Raw genomic sequence first — 15616 nt, forward strand, 5'->3', positions numbered from 1 at the left:
GAGACTCGCAGCGCATAGTGCCATTAATTGTGTGACGTTACAGCAAAAGCCCGGATGGGAAAAAGCACTGTCAACCACAAGGTCACCGATGGTGATACATATATATATATTATGCAACCGGTGAAAGTTGTTGCAAGCTTTGTCACCAAGTTGCCTCGTGAGTTTGTCTTGCTATTGCTCTAAGTCTGTGAAGGAAATAAGCTATATTGTTTTGGATAAATAGCTTTCCGTACGATATGGCAGCGAGAATTTTTGCTCCAATCACGAAGAGATTTCTTTGGAAACGGGTAGGTCGCGAACGCCTGGTGGAAAACGACATTGGCTTGCTTTTGCAAAAAGATTTCCTCCAGGAACCATTCGAACACGATCTCGCTTTATTGGAAGGAACAGAACAAACACTTGAAACGAGCCATGGGAATTCTCTTAGTTCTGAAACGAGGGATAATTATGCTGTACAACATCACGGGGATTCAGCTAATGACAGCTTCAAAATTACTACGAGAGAGAGGGCACCCTCAAAGAAAAGGCTGCGGGCTTTCGTTGGAATTATTTTAGCCGTAACGTCGGCTTTGTTTTTCTCGTCAAGTGCGTTGATGATCAAGCTCGCTTCAAGTATCTCAAGTGTACAGGTTGCATTCATGCGTTTAACCATACAGTTGACATGTATACTCCCAACCATGATTTTCTACAGGGATGACTTCATTTTTCCATGGAGGAAAACCAAATTTTTAGTCATCCGGGGAACTGTCGGAGTCACAGCTATGACAATGAGTATTTACGCAATAAAGCACATGCCTCTTGCAGACGCAAGAGTGATTATTTACACATCACCCGTTCATACAGCTATTCTAGCACGTATCTTCCTTAAAGAGTCAGTTAGTAAGTTTGACCTAGCAGCTATGGTTCTAAGTATAGGAGGGGTTGTGCTGATCGCAAGGCCTACTTTTCTGTTTGGGTCTCATGGAGAACACACCAGCTCTACACAAGCGTGGTTACCTTCTCTTCTCGCTGTTTTGTCTGCAATTGGTGTTAGTGTCACCGCTATTGTTACAAGGAAGATGTCTCAAGAAGTGGGAATCAGAGCAGTGATTTTTTACTTGTTTCTCATTGGGTCAGTCTTGACTCTTACTTTGTCAATGGCTCTAGGGTTTAAATACCCAGACTGTGGATCTTATGATGCCGTTTACATCATTGTGGCTGGATTTCTTGGGTTTTGCGGACAGTTGTGTGCAACAAAGGCTTTATCTATAGAAAAAGCATCAGTTGTTTCATTAGTGCGCACAATAGGAATTGCATACTCATTTATTTTTCAAATCACTATCCTGAATGACGTTCCCAGTGGATTAAGTATTGGTGGGGCTGTTCTTGTCTTGCTTTGCAATGTTTGTATTTTCTTGAAGAAATTTTTGGATGTAAAGAAGACCCATCCGGAAGTTCCTAAACAGGAAGAAAATACTGAACATCAATAATTTTTCCCATCAGGTAATTACTCTTTGGGTTACTTTTCAGGCCCTGGTTGTTCGAAGGTTGGATAATGCTCTCTAGTGGATAAATCTTTATCTGGTACTTAGCAGTATGTTCTGCTACCACTTCTATCCACTGGAGAGTGATTTATAGGTTGGATAGCATTATCTTTCCTTTATACAACTGGGACCAGGGGAACAGCTCAAAGAGATGTGGATATAGGGCTTAAATGAATGGCCAGTCAATGGACAATGGACGATGCTTAGTCAGAATTAGGAATTGAGCAGGCAATTACGTCTTCACATTAATAATTACGAGACGGGTTGTCTGGTCATTTGTGTTTTTTAATAATTATTATCATGTGGAAACTTTTTCACAATCTCAAAAAATATTTTTCTCTGACAACATTCATTTCTGACATGGGAAAGTGACATATTGGTCTCTAACTAGTTAATAGTTAAAGAACAGCTGAGACTTTGGGTTTCAATGAATTTAGTTATAGAGGCAATTAATGCAGCAATAATATTGTCAGCAAATAATTGATCAATAGAATACTCAAGTTTATCAGATAGAAGTTGTTATCATGATCTAAGACCCAATTCTCATAACTACAGAACAAGGAAATGTGTAGCACGTTATAGAGAAAGATTAACAATCAGATGTTGGGAGTTAAAGCATTAGAATAAGGGAAAACAGCTTAAGTTTGAATTCAATGTAGATGGCTCATTGTGTGAGGGCTAGCAGAAGCTTACGTTTATGAGTGTCTCTTAGTTTCTGAAGTATTGCAGGGCTTGACACTAACGGTAGCCCACTAGCCACAGACTAGTAGAAATTCAGTTTTGGTTAGTGGTTTTCAATCTCCACTAGCCAGTTTGGCTAGTAAACAGACTGAAATTGTCGTAATATCTAAAAACATCTAACATGTCACTAGCCACTTTGCTAGTAAGTTGAAAAGTTAGTGTCAAGCCCTGATATGGCAAATAGGGTTGTTCTGCCTGTTAAATTTTCTCTGTGTGGACATGTACTGGTACATGTAGAATAGGACCATGTGGCTAAAACTCAGCTCGAGATAATTTGAATATATCAACAAAGTTGAAATGGTAAATTGGCCACTGTTACGATTATGAAAGCTGATGTTTCGAGCATTAGCCCTTTGTCGGAGCCCTTTCGAGCATTAGCCGTTCGCTCCGATGAAGGGCTCATGCTCGAAACGTCAGCTTTTATAATCGTAACAGTGGCCAATTTACCATTTCAACTTTGTTGATATATTCAAATTATTTCGTTACCCCCACTGACGCAGCCCCAAACAGTTTCTTTACAAACTATCAGCTCAAGATAGCTTATTTTTATATTTTTGTAGTAATATAAAGCAACACTAATACACCTTTCTTTGGAACTGTATCATGCAATTATTTATCTAATTATTTTATCTAAACTTTAAATTTTGCTACAATTCAAATCATTGAGATCTATTTTTTGTACAGTCATTGGGTATATATACACAAGATGAGTTCATGGAAAATTGGTTTTAAAGTTCCCTGCTAACAGAGGCTTCATTTTTGCATGCTGAATGCAAAGAAAAGATGCCTTTCTGCCAGTAGGGAATTCCTAAACTAGAAAAATATTAGGAAAATTTAAATTGCTTATAGTTAGTTTAATTTCTCTTTTATGAGCCTTAAAGGGCTAGGATAGGGATGTGATTGCATGGACATTCTTGTTCCATTCTTTCTTGGAAAAAAAATGGAAGACTGTTAGCAAGAGGATTAAAAAATATTTTTCTTTGAAGAATTTGTGATATAAAAGAATAAAGCCTTCATGAGCATGTTTTATACATTTTATAAACAGTGTTATTTCTAAACGAGAAGAAATTATAATTATGTCATTAGCACCTCACTTTCCAAGGAGGTCTCTGAATTGTAATCTTATTATTGAGGGATTGGTCAAATACACAAAATTTGCCATAGAGTTTTGGCATTTATGAAGATTATCAATAAAGATGATGTTTATTATTGTTTTGCAAAGTTTTATTGTCTATTATAATAGTTGGTATTATGTATTATAAAGTCACTTTGACTTGCACTGTTGACAGCTGGTAGCATTAATGCAAGAAGGATTTTTTTTTTCGATGAAAACCAAACTGCTATGCAATGATAAGAAGTTCATCACTATGGGCTCCTGAAAATTTTCAACATCACAAGAACCCCAAGATGTTTTGTTGAAGTGTCTTGCATTAACCTCTAAGAGCTCGAGGGAGGAGCAACTGGATTTTTTTTAAACATCTATGTATGGTGCTTCAAAATTCTGTTGTGTTATCCCTACTGTTACAGTTCATAAATAATACAGCTGTGAGGCAAAGCTGAGGAAAGGGATGGGTGAGGTCTTAGAGTACATTTGACCCTCTCTCCTATTTGTTTCCTTGAAGAAAAATCAAGTTCCTAAATTCCACCAAATGCTACTTCCTCTAGGTGAGACATCTCACTGGAACATTTTGCCTTCGCCCCAAATCAAGTTGCGTGGGAAAAGTAAGCTTCCACGTAAAGCAAACAGTTTTCGTTGTCATTTGTTCTTACATATATGACAATTTTCATCCGCAGCTTGGCAATTGGTCACGCCACGCACTGTAATGTGTTGCGTGATGGGATTGCAAAACGGTTCCTGTGCTTTTCTTCGCACATGTGAGGATCAAATTTTAAAATTATCGATACCTCTTGTGATTAATTTTTTCGTAGTAAATTTATTGTTATATCCCCTACAGGATTAAAAGAAATTTTCAAATGCGAACAGTTGCGGTGTCGTGTCCATTGCGTTACATTTCTACTTCACTTGTCAAAATTGATGGCTACCATGACAACAATAAGTAACAAGATAATTTTACTGTAGCAAGTTTCCAGTGAGCGGCGGGAATATATGGCCTCTTTGTTGATATGCCCACTGTAAATGAGGGCTTTGATAGGCGCTCTTTTACGATGGACAACCATTTTCATGAAGACAGTGTTAATCTGAGGGGTGCCTCTCAACCTGTCGAAGAATTAAGCTATCTGGACGACAGCGATATCCATATTGACAATTCAGATGTTGATTGCTCGTTGCACTTACCACCGATTGTAAATCATCCAGTTATTCCTGTAAAACCCGAAATATCCATCATCTGTATGAAGTGCGAGGAAGAAATAAAAGTCCGACAGCTTAAAGAACACCAAGCATTTCACAACGCTTTGGAAATGTTCCGATTCAACATGGAACGGAAACCTTCGAGTGTCAAACAATTAGTGAAACGACGCCGAGCAATTATGCGTCGAATCAACGAGACAGCCAACTCTGAAAATCCAGTTTCCATGAAGAAACTCCAGAAATTGAACCTGGCTTATGAGCTCCTCAAGGCTGATATCGAAGGAACAAAAACAACTCTTCGAAATGTGGACGATCTTTTCCAAATCCGGCCAAATGTCGAAGGTCGTGGAACAGTTCTCAACTGTGCCTTGGCGTTCGGTGTTTGTCAGCATGCGAATTCGCGATGGAAAACATCGATGGAGGATCGTTTCGCGTTTAAGGATTTTTTCTGTAACGATCCTCAGAGCGGGTTCTTTGCTGTTTATGATGGTTATTCGGGGAGTATGGCTGCTGAGAAATGCGCTCGGTATTTGGGTGAAATCTTTGAGGAGAAAGTCGAAAGAATTTACAACACAATCATGAAACACAACAACGTCGACGCGGAAATCTCGGCCGCTTTTAACGATACCTACGAGGAGATGGACAAAATTTTGCTTCACGGTGTGGAAGAACAATCAAGAAATCGCTGGAGTGGTTGTTCTGCCCTAACTTGCTTGCTGCGTGGGAACAATTTGTATGTGGCGAACGCTGGGAACATTCGAGCGGTTTTATGCCGGGGGGATGGCTCGATGGAACGGTTATCAAACGATCACAGTCCTTGGAATAAAAAAGAGCGTCATCGTATAAGGAAAGCTAAAGGAGACGTATCTAAAAGCGATAAAACAGCTTTGGTTAATGGCGTGGTGAAAAGTACCCGGGGTCTCGGCAATCATGGAGATCCCAGTCTGAAAACTTGCGTGGTTACAACACCAGTAGTCAATTGCTTCACTTTGGAAGACACCGACCAGTTTCTTATTCTCGCATCTAATGGGGTTTGGCAAGTGTTTAGTGAGGAAGAGGTCATTCTCCTTATAGAGGATCTCGTACCTGATATTGATGTAAGAGCTATGGTTAAGAGAATGCAAGAAAAAGCTTCTGCTCTTGGGGAAGGGCTGCCTGTCCCAAAGGGGGATGAAATTCCCAGACGTAACAAGGGCGTGGTGGATATGGACGAAGACAATGACTTTTCAATGACACAATCTTCTGAACAAAGTTCACTAGAGAACATGATTAGCGACAAAGAAAATGGCAATTCCATGGAGAGGTTCCAAAACATGGAAATAGAAATGGATGACAATAAAGGCACTGATTTGTTGCCTACCCCTTCTATTAGGTTACGGGCATCAAAGGTCTTGGAAGAAGACAAGGCTTCTGCGCTTGCCAGGGCCTTAAGTGAAAGGCTGGTGGAAGGATCTATCCTGGCTGGTAGTCATGACAATATCACTGTTGCAGTTGTTCTTTTTGGTGGATGTCCGCTTCAGATGTTTCTTTTGCCATCACTATGATTGATACAATCAAAATTCTCATACAGGTTTTGACACTGGTCTCTCTAAGTTAGATCTAGAATTTGGTGTTGCACTTAGAGGTAATTCCATCATTTTGTTGACCATTTTTACTATCACCAATCTGTTTGGTAGTATATTGATCTTAGGAAGAAAAATACCATTTAATCTCTGCCTGCTCAGAGTTAGTGGGGGATAGGAGTTACGTAGCATATATTTGTTGTGGAAACAATCTGCCCCGTGTTCCAAACCATTACCTTTTAATGTGACTAAGACTGACAAAACCATTTTCAATAAAAAAACCATGGAAAAATAAAGAGTCAGGGTAAATTATTTAACTCTTAAAACCCAGGAGTAACTAGTATCAAGAGTGCAAGAAATTATTACTTACCAAGATTCCAATACCTGATCTAAAAAGGGCACCCAAAATAAAGGTTGTGTAAAAGAATTGTAAAATTTGCAGGCTCCTCTTAGGGGCTCCTGTGAGTTGAACCCTAATAAATCTGCTCAAAACTGATGAATTTTCTTCCATTTATTTTATCCTTGCAACCACATGTTTTTCTACTTACAACAGTTTTGTTTGTTATCTTGCAAGCCCACTAGGTTTACACAAGTATCGAAATGTTAAAAAACAAGAGCCATTCATTTATAAGATAAACGTCGACTGAGTACAACTGTATACAACCCAACATAGCTTTCCCTCACAAGGAAAGACTTGACACTTAAAAATTAATGGCTCTTTCAAAACTATGTCTAAAATACCACTTTGTACATTCAAGAGTAAACCGCCTGCTAATTGTCTCTCATGTAACGGAGGTAGCATAGCCAGGTCCTCTACAAACTATATACAAGTTGCAAAGTTAAATATTACTGTTGGTGACAGCTGGCAGTGTGACAAAGATGTTTGGCATGGGTGTGTGTTTTAATATATATTTTAACATATGATAATTTTGTGCCATCCCTGAAAAGATGTCTGTGAAGTCTGATGCAGTTTCATTAGGAAGCAAGTCCTCTCCTTCTACTCAAGTTATTTGCTCTTCTGTTTTCTCTGCTCTTGTTATCTTTCTTGCGACGCTCATCCCTACAGAAATCACAAAATATAACTTTTCAAATTTGAACTTCCACATATCACTTTTAATTTCTAGAATTAGACCTTGTAGCTTTCAAAGCTACAACCTTTAAGGCTAGTCCTTTCTACTTCAATCTCCATTAAATTTCAATTGAAGGGAAAGACAAGTTTGTCACTACAACCAACTAATTGGGATTAATTCACTATTAATTACAACTGTTGAAACCACTCATCTATTTTTTAATCCTATCAAATTCCAAAGATCTCATCTGTAATTCTCCTAATACTGTCTGTCCTACGATTCTTATGATGTCAGTCAGAAGAATTTGGTATTAGATCAACTAACAATCCCCCAATTGTTCAATTTCTTTATTCTCATCACTTGGCTGCTTATATGGTAAGGAGAAATGCTGTTGTGATCACTAATGGGAGTTAAAGGTTACACTTTTGAGCACTTATCTGAGGCATACAAGTGATTAACAGAAGTTCTACACCTAGAGCTAAAGAAATAACTTGTAAATGTGTCAGATTGCAACTCTGTAGTTGAACTCCTTACCTTGATGTTACTTTCACACTTTTGACATCCACTTTATGATTCTTCACCTTAGTTTGGCTAATGGTAGGCCTACATTGCTCCTTGTATGAAGAGATAGGTTTTAATTTTCCAGTGTGTGGCTTGTAAGTTAGAGGTTTGGCCAAGCTTGCTTGAAGATCAAATTTTTTTCTTGGGGTTGGTGTTGTGACATCTGGTGCATTAGCTGGCAAAAATCTGAGGACAAAAAAAAAGAGAGAGAGGAAAATTGTTGGTAAAGATTCTAAGTCTTAAATATAGTGGTACAGCCTCCAACACAAGTAGAAATAAAGTTATACTCTTGACAATAATGTCTATAAAAATTTCAAAGTTCTGTGTATACTGTGACCCAAAAGTTTATAAATTTGGGGTTCTCATTACGTGCCGGCAGCCTGCTAAAAAACCGGCTACCTTAAATTTAGAGCCGCCTACTTTTCGGTGACAAGCTTGCCTCCTTATTTTGTATCTACACGTAGATTTCGAAGTTAAAAATCGCATGAATGAAACGAGTAATACTTGAAAGCCGTTTTCAGCAGCAAAACGTATGACACAATGCCAATGCGCGCCTTCTACTTTTATGCCTTAGAAGAAGGCATGAAATGGCGTTCAGTGTGTTAGAAGAAGGCATGAAATCTTAGTATGTAATTAATTATAGAGTACCCATGAGTAAAAGAAAACCCACTTCAAGCCAGCCTGGAATTGATCGATATTTCTGTAAATCTCGAAGAACGGAAAGCCAGGTAGATGAAGGTGAGAAAACTACTGCCCTTTTTGGGGTGTAGTCTGGTCCAATTATTAGGATTCCAAGAAAAGAAAGATGTTCAGTAAAATTTATGGTTGTCTCTAATAAAAAAATTATTTCTTAAAACCAAATTTGTTTGCCAAAAGGCTCAAAATGGCAAATGTAACCTTCTATATTTTGAAGTTTTTCGGAGGGGAGGGGGCATGCTGCCAGACCCCCTTAGAGGCTCATGCCTGTGGTACTCGCTTCTCCCGCCACCTACTTTTATGTTTTAGCCGTCTACATCAAAACTTATTGAGAACCCTGAAATTGGAGTCCCATTTGTTGACCAATTTATTCTATTTGTAAGTTGAAACAAAGTCATGGTTAAATTTCTTAAAGGAAAATAAAACTCTGAAATGTTTGAGGCATAATTAACTCAAACCTGAAGGGTGTTGCAGCAGTTGACTTGCGCGATGGATTTCCAGGTGTTTTTGATTTGTCTTCCTTTATGGCAGCTGCAGGAAGGGATTTTCGTGCTAAAGGAGTCTTAAGCTTTTCGTTGTTGGAGGCAGATCCAGAAAAGATAGGCTTGAAAACTTTGGGCGATTTCAATTTGAGTTTCTCACTTTTGGTGACAGTTTTGTTAGCAGGCTGGAAGAATGGTTTTGGAGCAGGAGAGCCAAAAACAAATGTAGATGACTTGGTGATGGTGGTAACAGTTGGCTTGAAAGTGACCTCAGCTGGTTTGCCTCGACTTTTCCTTTTTGGCCCAGTGGACTGCAAACAAGAAAACAACACAATCAAGTCATATGTTGATAACCAGACAATCTGACTACTGTTAATGTTAACACATTTGTAGTTAACATCTTATCACATTTGAAGTAACATTCTCTGTATTATTTCCTAAACATTTCCTTATTAGGTACTAACAAGGAGTATTTCTTCAACAATCAAGAGCTTTAATTGTTAGTTGTTAACTATATATATATATCATTCTGTTATTCTTGTGACCACATAATGTTTGATTCAGGAAGTGATATTGTACAGAGATTTTGAATGCCAATCACTCTTAGAGGTTAAGGCTGATAATTCAACTCCTGAACTATATAAAGGTTATATTCATTTTAATAACATGTTGTATCAACTCTTGATGGTTCAACATCTATACTTAAATTTGTTGCCAGAAAAATAGCTATCTAACATGCAAACTGCATGTTATTATGTATTGCAAGATTTCCACTAACTTTTCTTGCTAAAGAGTTTCTGTTTTCCTTCTCCTCCTTGCAGCTATCTACCACAATCTAAATAAGAAACAAAGTGAACTTGTTAAAATGTTAGACTGACAAAATACAGAATGAAATAAATTCCTCTATGTGAGGTAAGTTGATGAGTTGCCTCACCTTAGCTCTCTTGACTGACTGATTGAAACCCTCCATTCTTTTCCTTTTTTTCTCCAAATATACGTCAATAGAATCCATCCTGAAAAGTAGAAGAAAAAATTGAATTTATCTATACTTATTAAAAAATATTTTTATTTCTTAGGCTGCATTCACACTTGGTGCTTGAGCACTGTGCCTGAATACAATTCTTGATGGGCACTAATGTGAACACACCTCTTTTTTCAAGTACCCACAACAGAATTCAGGCAGCATCAGGGCTTGACACTAACAGTAGCTAACTAGCCAGACTAGTAGAAATTCAGATTTGGCTGGTGGCTTTTGATTTCCACTACCCAGTTTAGCTGGTAAAAAAAGTGAAATTGTCATAACATCTAAGATGTCATTAATCACTTGGCTAGTAAGTTGAAAAGTTAGTGTCGCGCACTGTACCATGGCTGAGCGCTAGGTCTTGACCTTGTACTTGGGTCCTGAAGCAGGGACTGATTTAATGGGTACCAATTGTGAACACAGCCTTAGTTAAACACTACAGAGTAACTGGCAAAGTCCACCAATGTCTATGAAGGTTCAGTTCCAACAGCTCTCTTGTATCTGGTCTTTACTCCTCCCCCTGGTTTGGTGGGAGGAGTGTAGGCTCGCATTCCTGAACAGTGGCTGATAAATAAATGAAGCCTATAGTCAGCATCTATGTTGCTCTTCTCAACTGACCAAGAACTTGAAACAGCTTAGGTTATTCCTATTACAATTTTCTCATACTAGATCGCTGAACATCTGTTCATGATCACTTACTTTTCAAACTGTTGCTTGTGAATCTTGTTCCATTTGTTTGCTAGCAACATAAAAAAGTATTGGACATATCTTATCAAATTGAATGCTTGCTATATGTCAACTAATTTTAAAAAAAATTACAGTATCACTTAAAACAAATATAGAACAACATCCAGTGAGAAGATGTAAGTTGAAAAAAATGTCTTACAAACAAGGAAATTCACCTGGCGTTTTATTTGTTTCTGCTGCCGATGACTCCTTACCAAGGAACTGAACAAATCGGGGGATTTTACATTCTGCAGGCACTGATATGTCATAGAAAAAGATACACTCGAAACTCAATATATGATAATACTGGTTTAGGATATATAATATAATAATTCATAATAACAAAGATTTAGTAATACATAGACAGGTAAAAATGAGCGATATAATATCCCGACGTTTCGGCAACTTCATGATGTCATTATCAAGGGTAAAAATGAAAATAAAATTAACAACTGCAAGTTCAAGAGTTACAACTAATTTACATAGGGGAGGTAACTACACAAATACTTTAGGACGGATAGAATCCGTTTGCACGTTCAAACTTGGTGTTAATTGTTTGATGTAAAGCATCTCATTGACAAGACAATCGAATTTGTTCATGCACTTCTTGAGAACTTTGAAACGGCTAAGAAGGTCCTCAGGGACAGCACCTGCGTGGTCGTTGTCGTATAATATAGTAATTATAATACAGTAGTGCAATATAATAATTATAATACAAAACAAAAATTGTATGCCATTATTTTAAGTGCAAAGTTGTGAACAGCCAGATACAGTCAAAACTCTCATAACAGCCACTTTTGTAAGCACACAGCTCCCCTTGAGACCAGCTAACCAAAAATTTTCTTCTTGTTCATCAACCAAGATTGTTTTTAGACAGTTTCTTTATGGGAGCCAGCTGCAAGCACTAACATTTAATGATCCTCCTCGCTTTAACCTTTGTGTCTGTTGATTTGGAATCTCAGCTGAAAAGATTGTGAATGTTTTTTGTTATAGCCTTACTTTTTTCCTCGACTTTCTTATCAAGCTGATCCATGAGCTCTCTCTTGTAACTGTCATCATCAGTATCACTTCTACGATTAAAATCTGTTGTTTCTGAATCTTTAACAGCCTTTCCTATCTCGGTGCAGTCAGCTGTGTGAGGTTCTTTTCCTTGCTCAACTGAAGAACTTGGAGGGGGAAAAACATCATCAGTTCAGCCTCTATTCAACTCTTCAAAACGGACAGAGTTTACGAGATTTTTCACTCTTCTTTTCTAAAAAGGATTCATTTCATCACTTTGAGAGCGGGTAAAAAAATTATGAACCGAAGAGCAAAAACTATACTTACTCTTCTGCTGTGCCAGAAATCCTCGATGCATATATCTTTAGTCCTTCGATAAGCTGAGAAGTCTGAAATATTTCGAACGATGTTGATTAATAGGAGTATCAAGATTTGCGAGCAAATTATAGCCTTGAAAATGTTATGAGTTTCTGATTAAGCTTAATTTTAAAATTCACAATATTATAGCGAATGAACATCTTAATTTTTTTCCTATATGGAGCATAGCAAGCATAACAGGCAAGACGAAAATCCAGAACTGAATTATAATTTCATCAATTAACGTAACTCGACGCAAGAAAACAGAAAAAAACTTCTTTGATAATTCGTAAGAGATTTACTGTAATTCAAGTAAACAGGTGTCTCGTCTTGAACGTCGCTTTGATTATCGAGTATGGAATTTGAAACAAAGAAATTTAGTTCATTTCATCTTGGTACAGGTGCGTCTGGAGGAAGAAGCCTCGACAAAGAGTTGTTATTCAACGCATCCGTAAAATCTTTGCGTCGTCGTAGTTGCCCTGCATTGTTGTCAGTGTTATGTCGCATGCTGCAAATTATTTCAAACAGAGAAAAATCATGTGTGTACTAGACGTTTCTCAGCTGTCTTTGTGCTAATTTCCAGAACAGATAAATTGCACGCCTGCACGCTTACCTTGCTGTTGGCTTTAATTCCCACGCTCTTGCAGAGCTTTTGAAGTTCAGCACGCTTCATTCCCTCGAGCTCATTAACGTCAAAAGTTAAAGCCATCGTTGAACACAATATTTATTGCAGGCTTACAAATCAACAAGTAGTCCTGATTATATTTCTTTTTTAAATAGCTGCGAGCTGTTTCTGCTCAAAATAAACTGCTTTCTGCGTCGAATGGCGGCAGTAACACTTCGTCGAACGTTTGATCCATCCACAGCTGAAATTTGAAATGGACCGCTTACTCTTGATTGGCCAATTGCACTGAACGAGGGCGACTAAGAGAAAGTACTCAGAATTATAGTATTCAGTCCCCACGCGCCAATGAGCAACGCCTCGAAGATTTCAAGCTTGTGGTCGCCTGCGGCTGGGAAGGCACCCAAAATATTGTTTATGTTCGGATAATTTTAATCTAATCAATATTTACACAGAAGCCGACAATACAATACTTGAGATATTCATGTTTACAAAGGAAGTAAGGTTCTTATGCGTGACATTGGCTCTAATTCTCAGAGACAGAAACTCACAAAGATTCGAGCAATCGAACGTTCCATGCCACGGATCAACAAATGCCAAGTGCTATTGGTATGTGCAATAGCTTGCAATTGTGTCATCTTATTCTACATTTCTCATGTACAAAACACAAACGGGGAGTGGTTACAACAAAGCAGATTAAAAGCAATTAGGGAGAAAATTTCTTTTCGGGGAAACAAAGCTGCGCAATTTGAAAATGAAGTGACCATCGTCTTGTTGGAGTTTGAAGACTTCGAGAATGACATTAGTCGAACAATTCGTTCCATACTGGAGTACTTTTCAAACGTTCATATTGTGCTGATATCACATAAACGACCTTATCCGCCGTTAGATATTCCGAATGGCAAAATTCAACTGGTTGTGCAAGATTTGTCCCCTGATCAGAAGCAATCGGCTGGAAGACCTGAGAACTACATCACAACGCCTTACGTCATGTTCATTCCAGATAGTGTCCGACTCAGCTCTACAAGCTTACCAGTTATGATGCTTGAAGAACTTAAAGCTTTAGCTCGTATGAAACCTCAATATAAAATTGTTACAGCTCCAGTGAAATCAAGAGAAACTATACAATGCAACAAACTTTCATTCGACCTTAAACGATGGACACTAGAGTACTCAATTTCTGAAGATGAAGCACAGAGCTATTACAGAACTTGTGAATCTGTTGGCCCTAGCCAAGTGGTTTTGGTAAAAGCTGCATTCCTTCACAGCCTTAGTGCACCATACCTACGGCCTTTTCCTGAAAGTCTTTTCATTCAAGCTTCGTTGCACCATATAAAAACAAAACTTCTTCACAAGCTTTCTTTCTCACAAGGATCCATGCTCTTTTCAAATGCTCACACAAAATGGAAATATGAGAATAATGTAAAAACAAGAAGAATTGACATGTTCAGAAAACTTGGAATCAAGAAGGTAGTTCTTCCATCAGGAGAGGTGGAATGGTATGGCTGTGGCAAGAACACAGGGCGGTGCTTTGGCACGGTTTATGATGACATGCCTGAATATCTGTACATGTCGAGATGGACACCACCCTGTTGTTTGGAAAATCTGCGTCAGACCGCTCGTTATCTTTTTAACATCCTAAATGAAGCAGGGATAAGTTATTGGTTGGAAGGTGGTAGTTTGTTAGGTGCTGCTCGATATGGTGACATCATTCCATGGGATTATGATGTAGATATTGGTATTTATCAGCATGAAATCAGCAAGTGCTCATATCTGGTGGAAACAGAAAAGCTTTCAAATTCTGGTAAACCATATATTGACCATGACGGTTATACTTGGGAAAAAGCAACTGAAGGAGAATTTTTTCGAATCCAGTATAGTCAGTATAATCACTTACATGTAGACATTTTCCCATTCTATGAAAAAGATGGCATTATGACCAAGAAAACCTGGTTTGAAACTCACAGACAAGACAGAGAATTTCCTGCACACTATTTGAAACCTCTTGAAACAATCGATTTTATTGGAATGAAGGCATCTGCTCCGAACAATGCCAGAGAATTTCTGGAATTCAAGTTTGGTAAAGGTGTTATTGAAAATCCTCAGTATCCAAATCCATCAAAACTAAAAAAAAAGTCAAGGATTAAAAGTTAATCCCAGATTTTGAGTAATAAGTATATTTTTATGAATGAAATCACGTTATTTTTGCTAGTTAAGCTACTAAGTTTTTTCAGTTTCTCACTCTGTGTGGGGGAAAGCGCAAACAGACTTCAAGTGGCTAGGAGATGCCTAAGATGTTTGTGGCTTCGAAATTCATATTTTGGGGATATTTTTGTGGGGAAAGGTGAATGTCGCACAGTATTTTCTATAGACTGTTCATAATCTTTAATGTAAACCCATGGGATGATACAACGAATGATCGAATGCTAAAATTTTGAGTCAAGCGCCGATGAGTGTTGAGTTATCTCACGTTCCATTCCCTTGCCGTCTTCTCAGACAACCTTGTGATTCATTTGTGATCATCAATAGTGCCCTTCCTTGTCAGTTTAATACAGAGAAAAAATAATTAAAAGTAAATGTTTTTTTTCCTTTTGATAATTAAATAGAGTATTACTCTTTGGCAGTATGTGCTCTTCTGGTTTGCAGCCTTTCAATGTTGACAATTTTCTGAAGAGAAGTATAAATCTCTAACTGTATTTAATATGTGGTATTTTTTTCTAAGAGTAACATCTACACTATAACCCATTGGAAAAGATGTAAATATCAACAAAGAATAAATGGTAAATCTACCATTCCAGTTTGAATATGACAATGGATTTACATTCTAACCTAAAACTCCTTCATTGGCAAATTTTTGATGGCCTAGGCAATCTTTTTAATCAGAAATGGACAGAATTCTCCAATTACTTTACACTCTTCTCTTGCCAATTAATTTTTTTCATGAA

General features: G+C 37.8%; 4 protein-coding genes across 4 annotated transcripts; 3 read left to right on the forward strand and 1 right to left on the reverse strand.

Annotated features, from left to right (window-relative positions):
• The first annotated feature begins 91 nt into the window (after nucleotides 1–91).
• On the forward strand, nucleotides 92–1612 carry LOC111334200 (solute carrier family 35 member G1-like). The gene has a single exon (XM_022939894.2). The coding sequence runs from the start codon at nucleotides 237–239 to the stop codon at nucleotides 1467–1469; it is 1233 nt and encodes a 410-aa protein (XP_022795629.2). The 5' UTR covers nucleotides 92–236; the 3' UTR covers nucleotides 1470–1612.
• A 2716-nt stretch (nucleotides 1613–4328) lies between these two features.
• Nucleotides 4329–6269, forward strand: LOC111334192 (protein phosphatase 2C-like domain-containing protein 1). Its single transcript, XM_022939884.2, has one exon. The coding sequence runs from the start codon at nucleotides 4389–4391 to the stop codon at nucleotides 6117–6119; it is 1731 nt and encodes a 576-aa protein (XP_022795619.2). The 5' UTR covers nucleotides 4329–4388; the 3' UTR covers nucleotides 6120–6269.
• A 698-nt stretch (nucleotides 6270–6967) lies between these two features.
• On the reverse strand, nucleotides 6968–12898 carry LOC111334194 (nucleolar and spindle-associated protein 1-B). The gene is made up of 10 exons (XM_022939887.2): nucleotides 12663–12898; nucleotides 12020–12081; nucleotides 11693–11859; nucleotides 10870–10950; nucleotides 10667–10706; nucleotides 9881–9959; nucleotides 9725–9781; nucleotides 8923–9257; nucleotides 7742–7954; nucleotides 6968–7197 (listed from the first exon to the last, which is right to left on the reverse strand). Exons 1-10 carry the CDS (start codon nucleotides 12756–12758, stop codon nucleotides 7113–7115), a joined length of 1215 nt encoding a protein of 404 aa, XP_022795622.2. The 5' UTR covers nucleotides 12759–12898; the 3' UTR covers nucleotides 6968–7112.
• Nucleotides 12899–13027: 129 nt separating this feature from the next.
• Nucleotides 13028–15475, forward strand: LOC111334193 (ribitol 5-phosphate transferase FKRP). Its single transcript, XM_022939885.2, has one exon. It carries the CDS (start codon nucleotides 13182–13184, stop codon nucleotides 14823–14825), a length of 1644 nt encoding a protein of 547 aa, XP_022795620.2. The 5' UTR covers nucleotides 13028–13181; the 3' UTR covers nucleotides 14826–15475.
• Nucleotides 15476–15616: the final 141 nt, after the last annotated feature.

The sequence above is a fragment of the Stylophora pistillata genome, chromosome 14 (genome assembly GCF_964205215.1).
Source record: "Stylophora pistillata chromosome 14, jaStyPist1.2, whole genome shotgun sequence".
NCBI lineage: Eukaryota > Metazoa > Cnidaria > Anthozoa > Scleractinia > Pocilloporidae > Stylophora > Stylophora pistillata.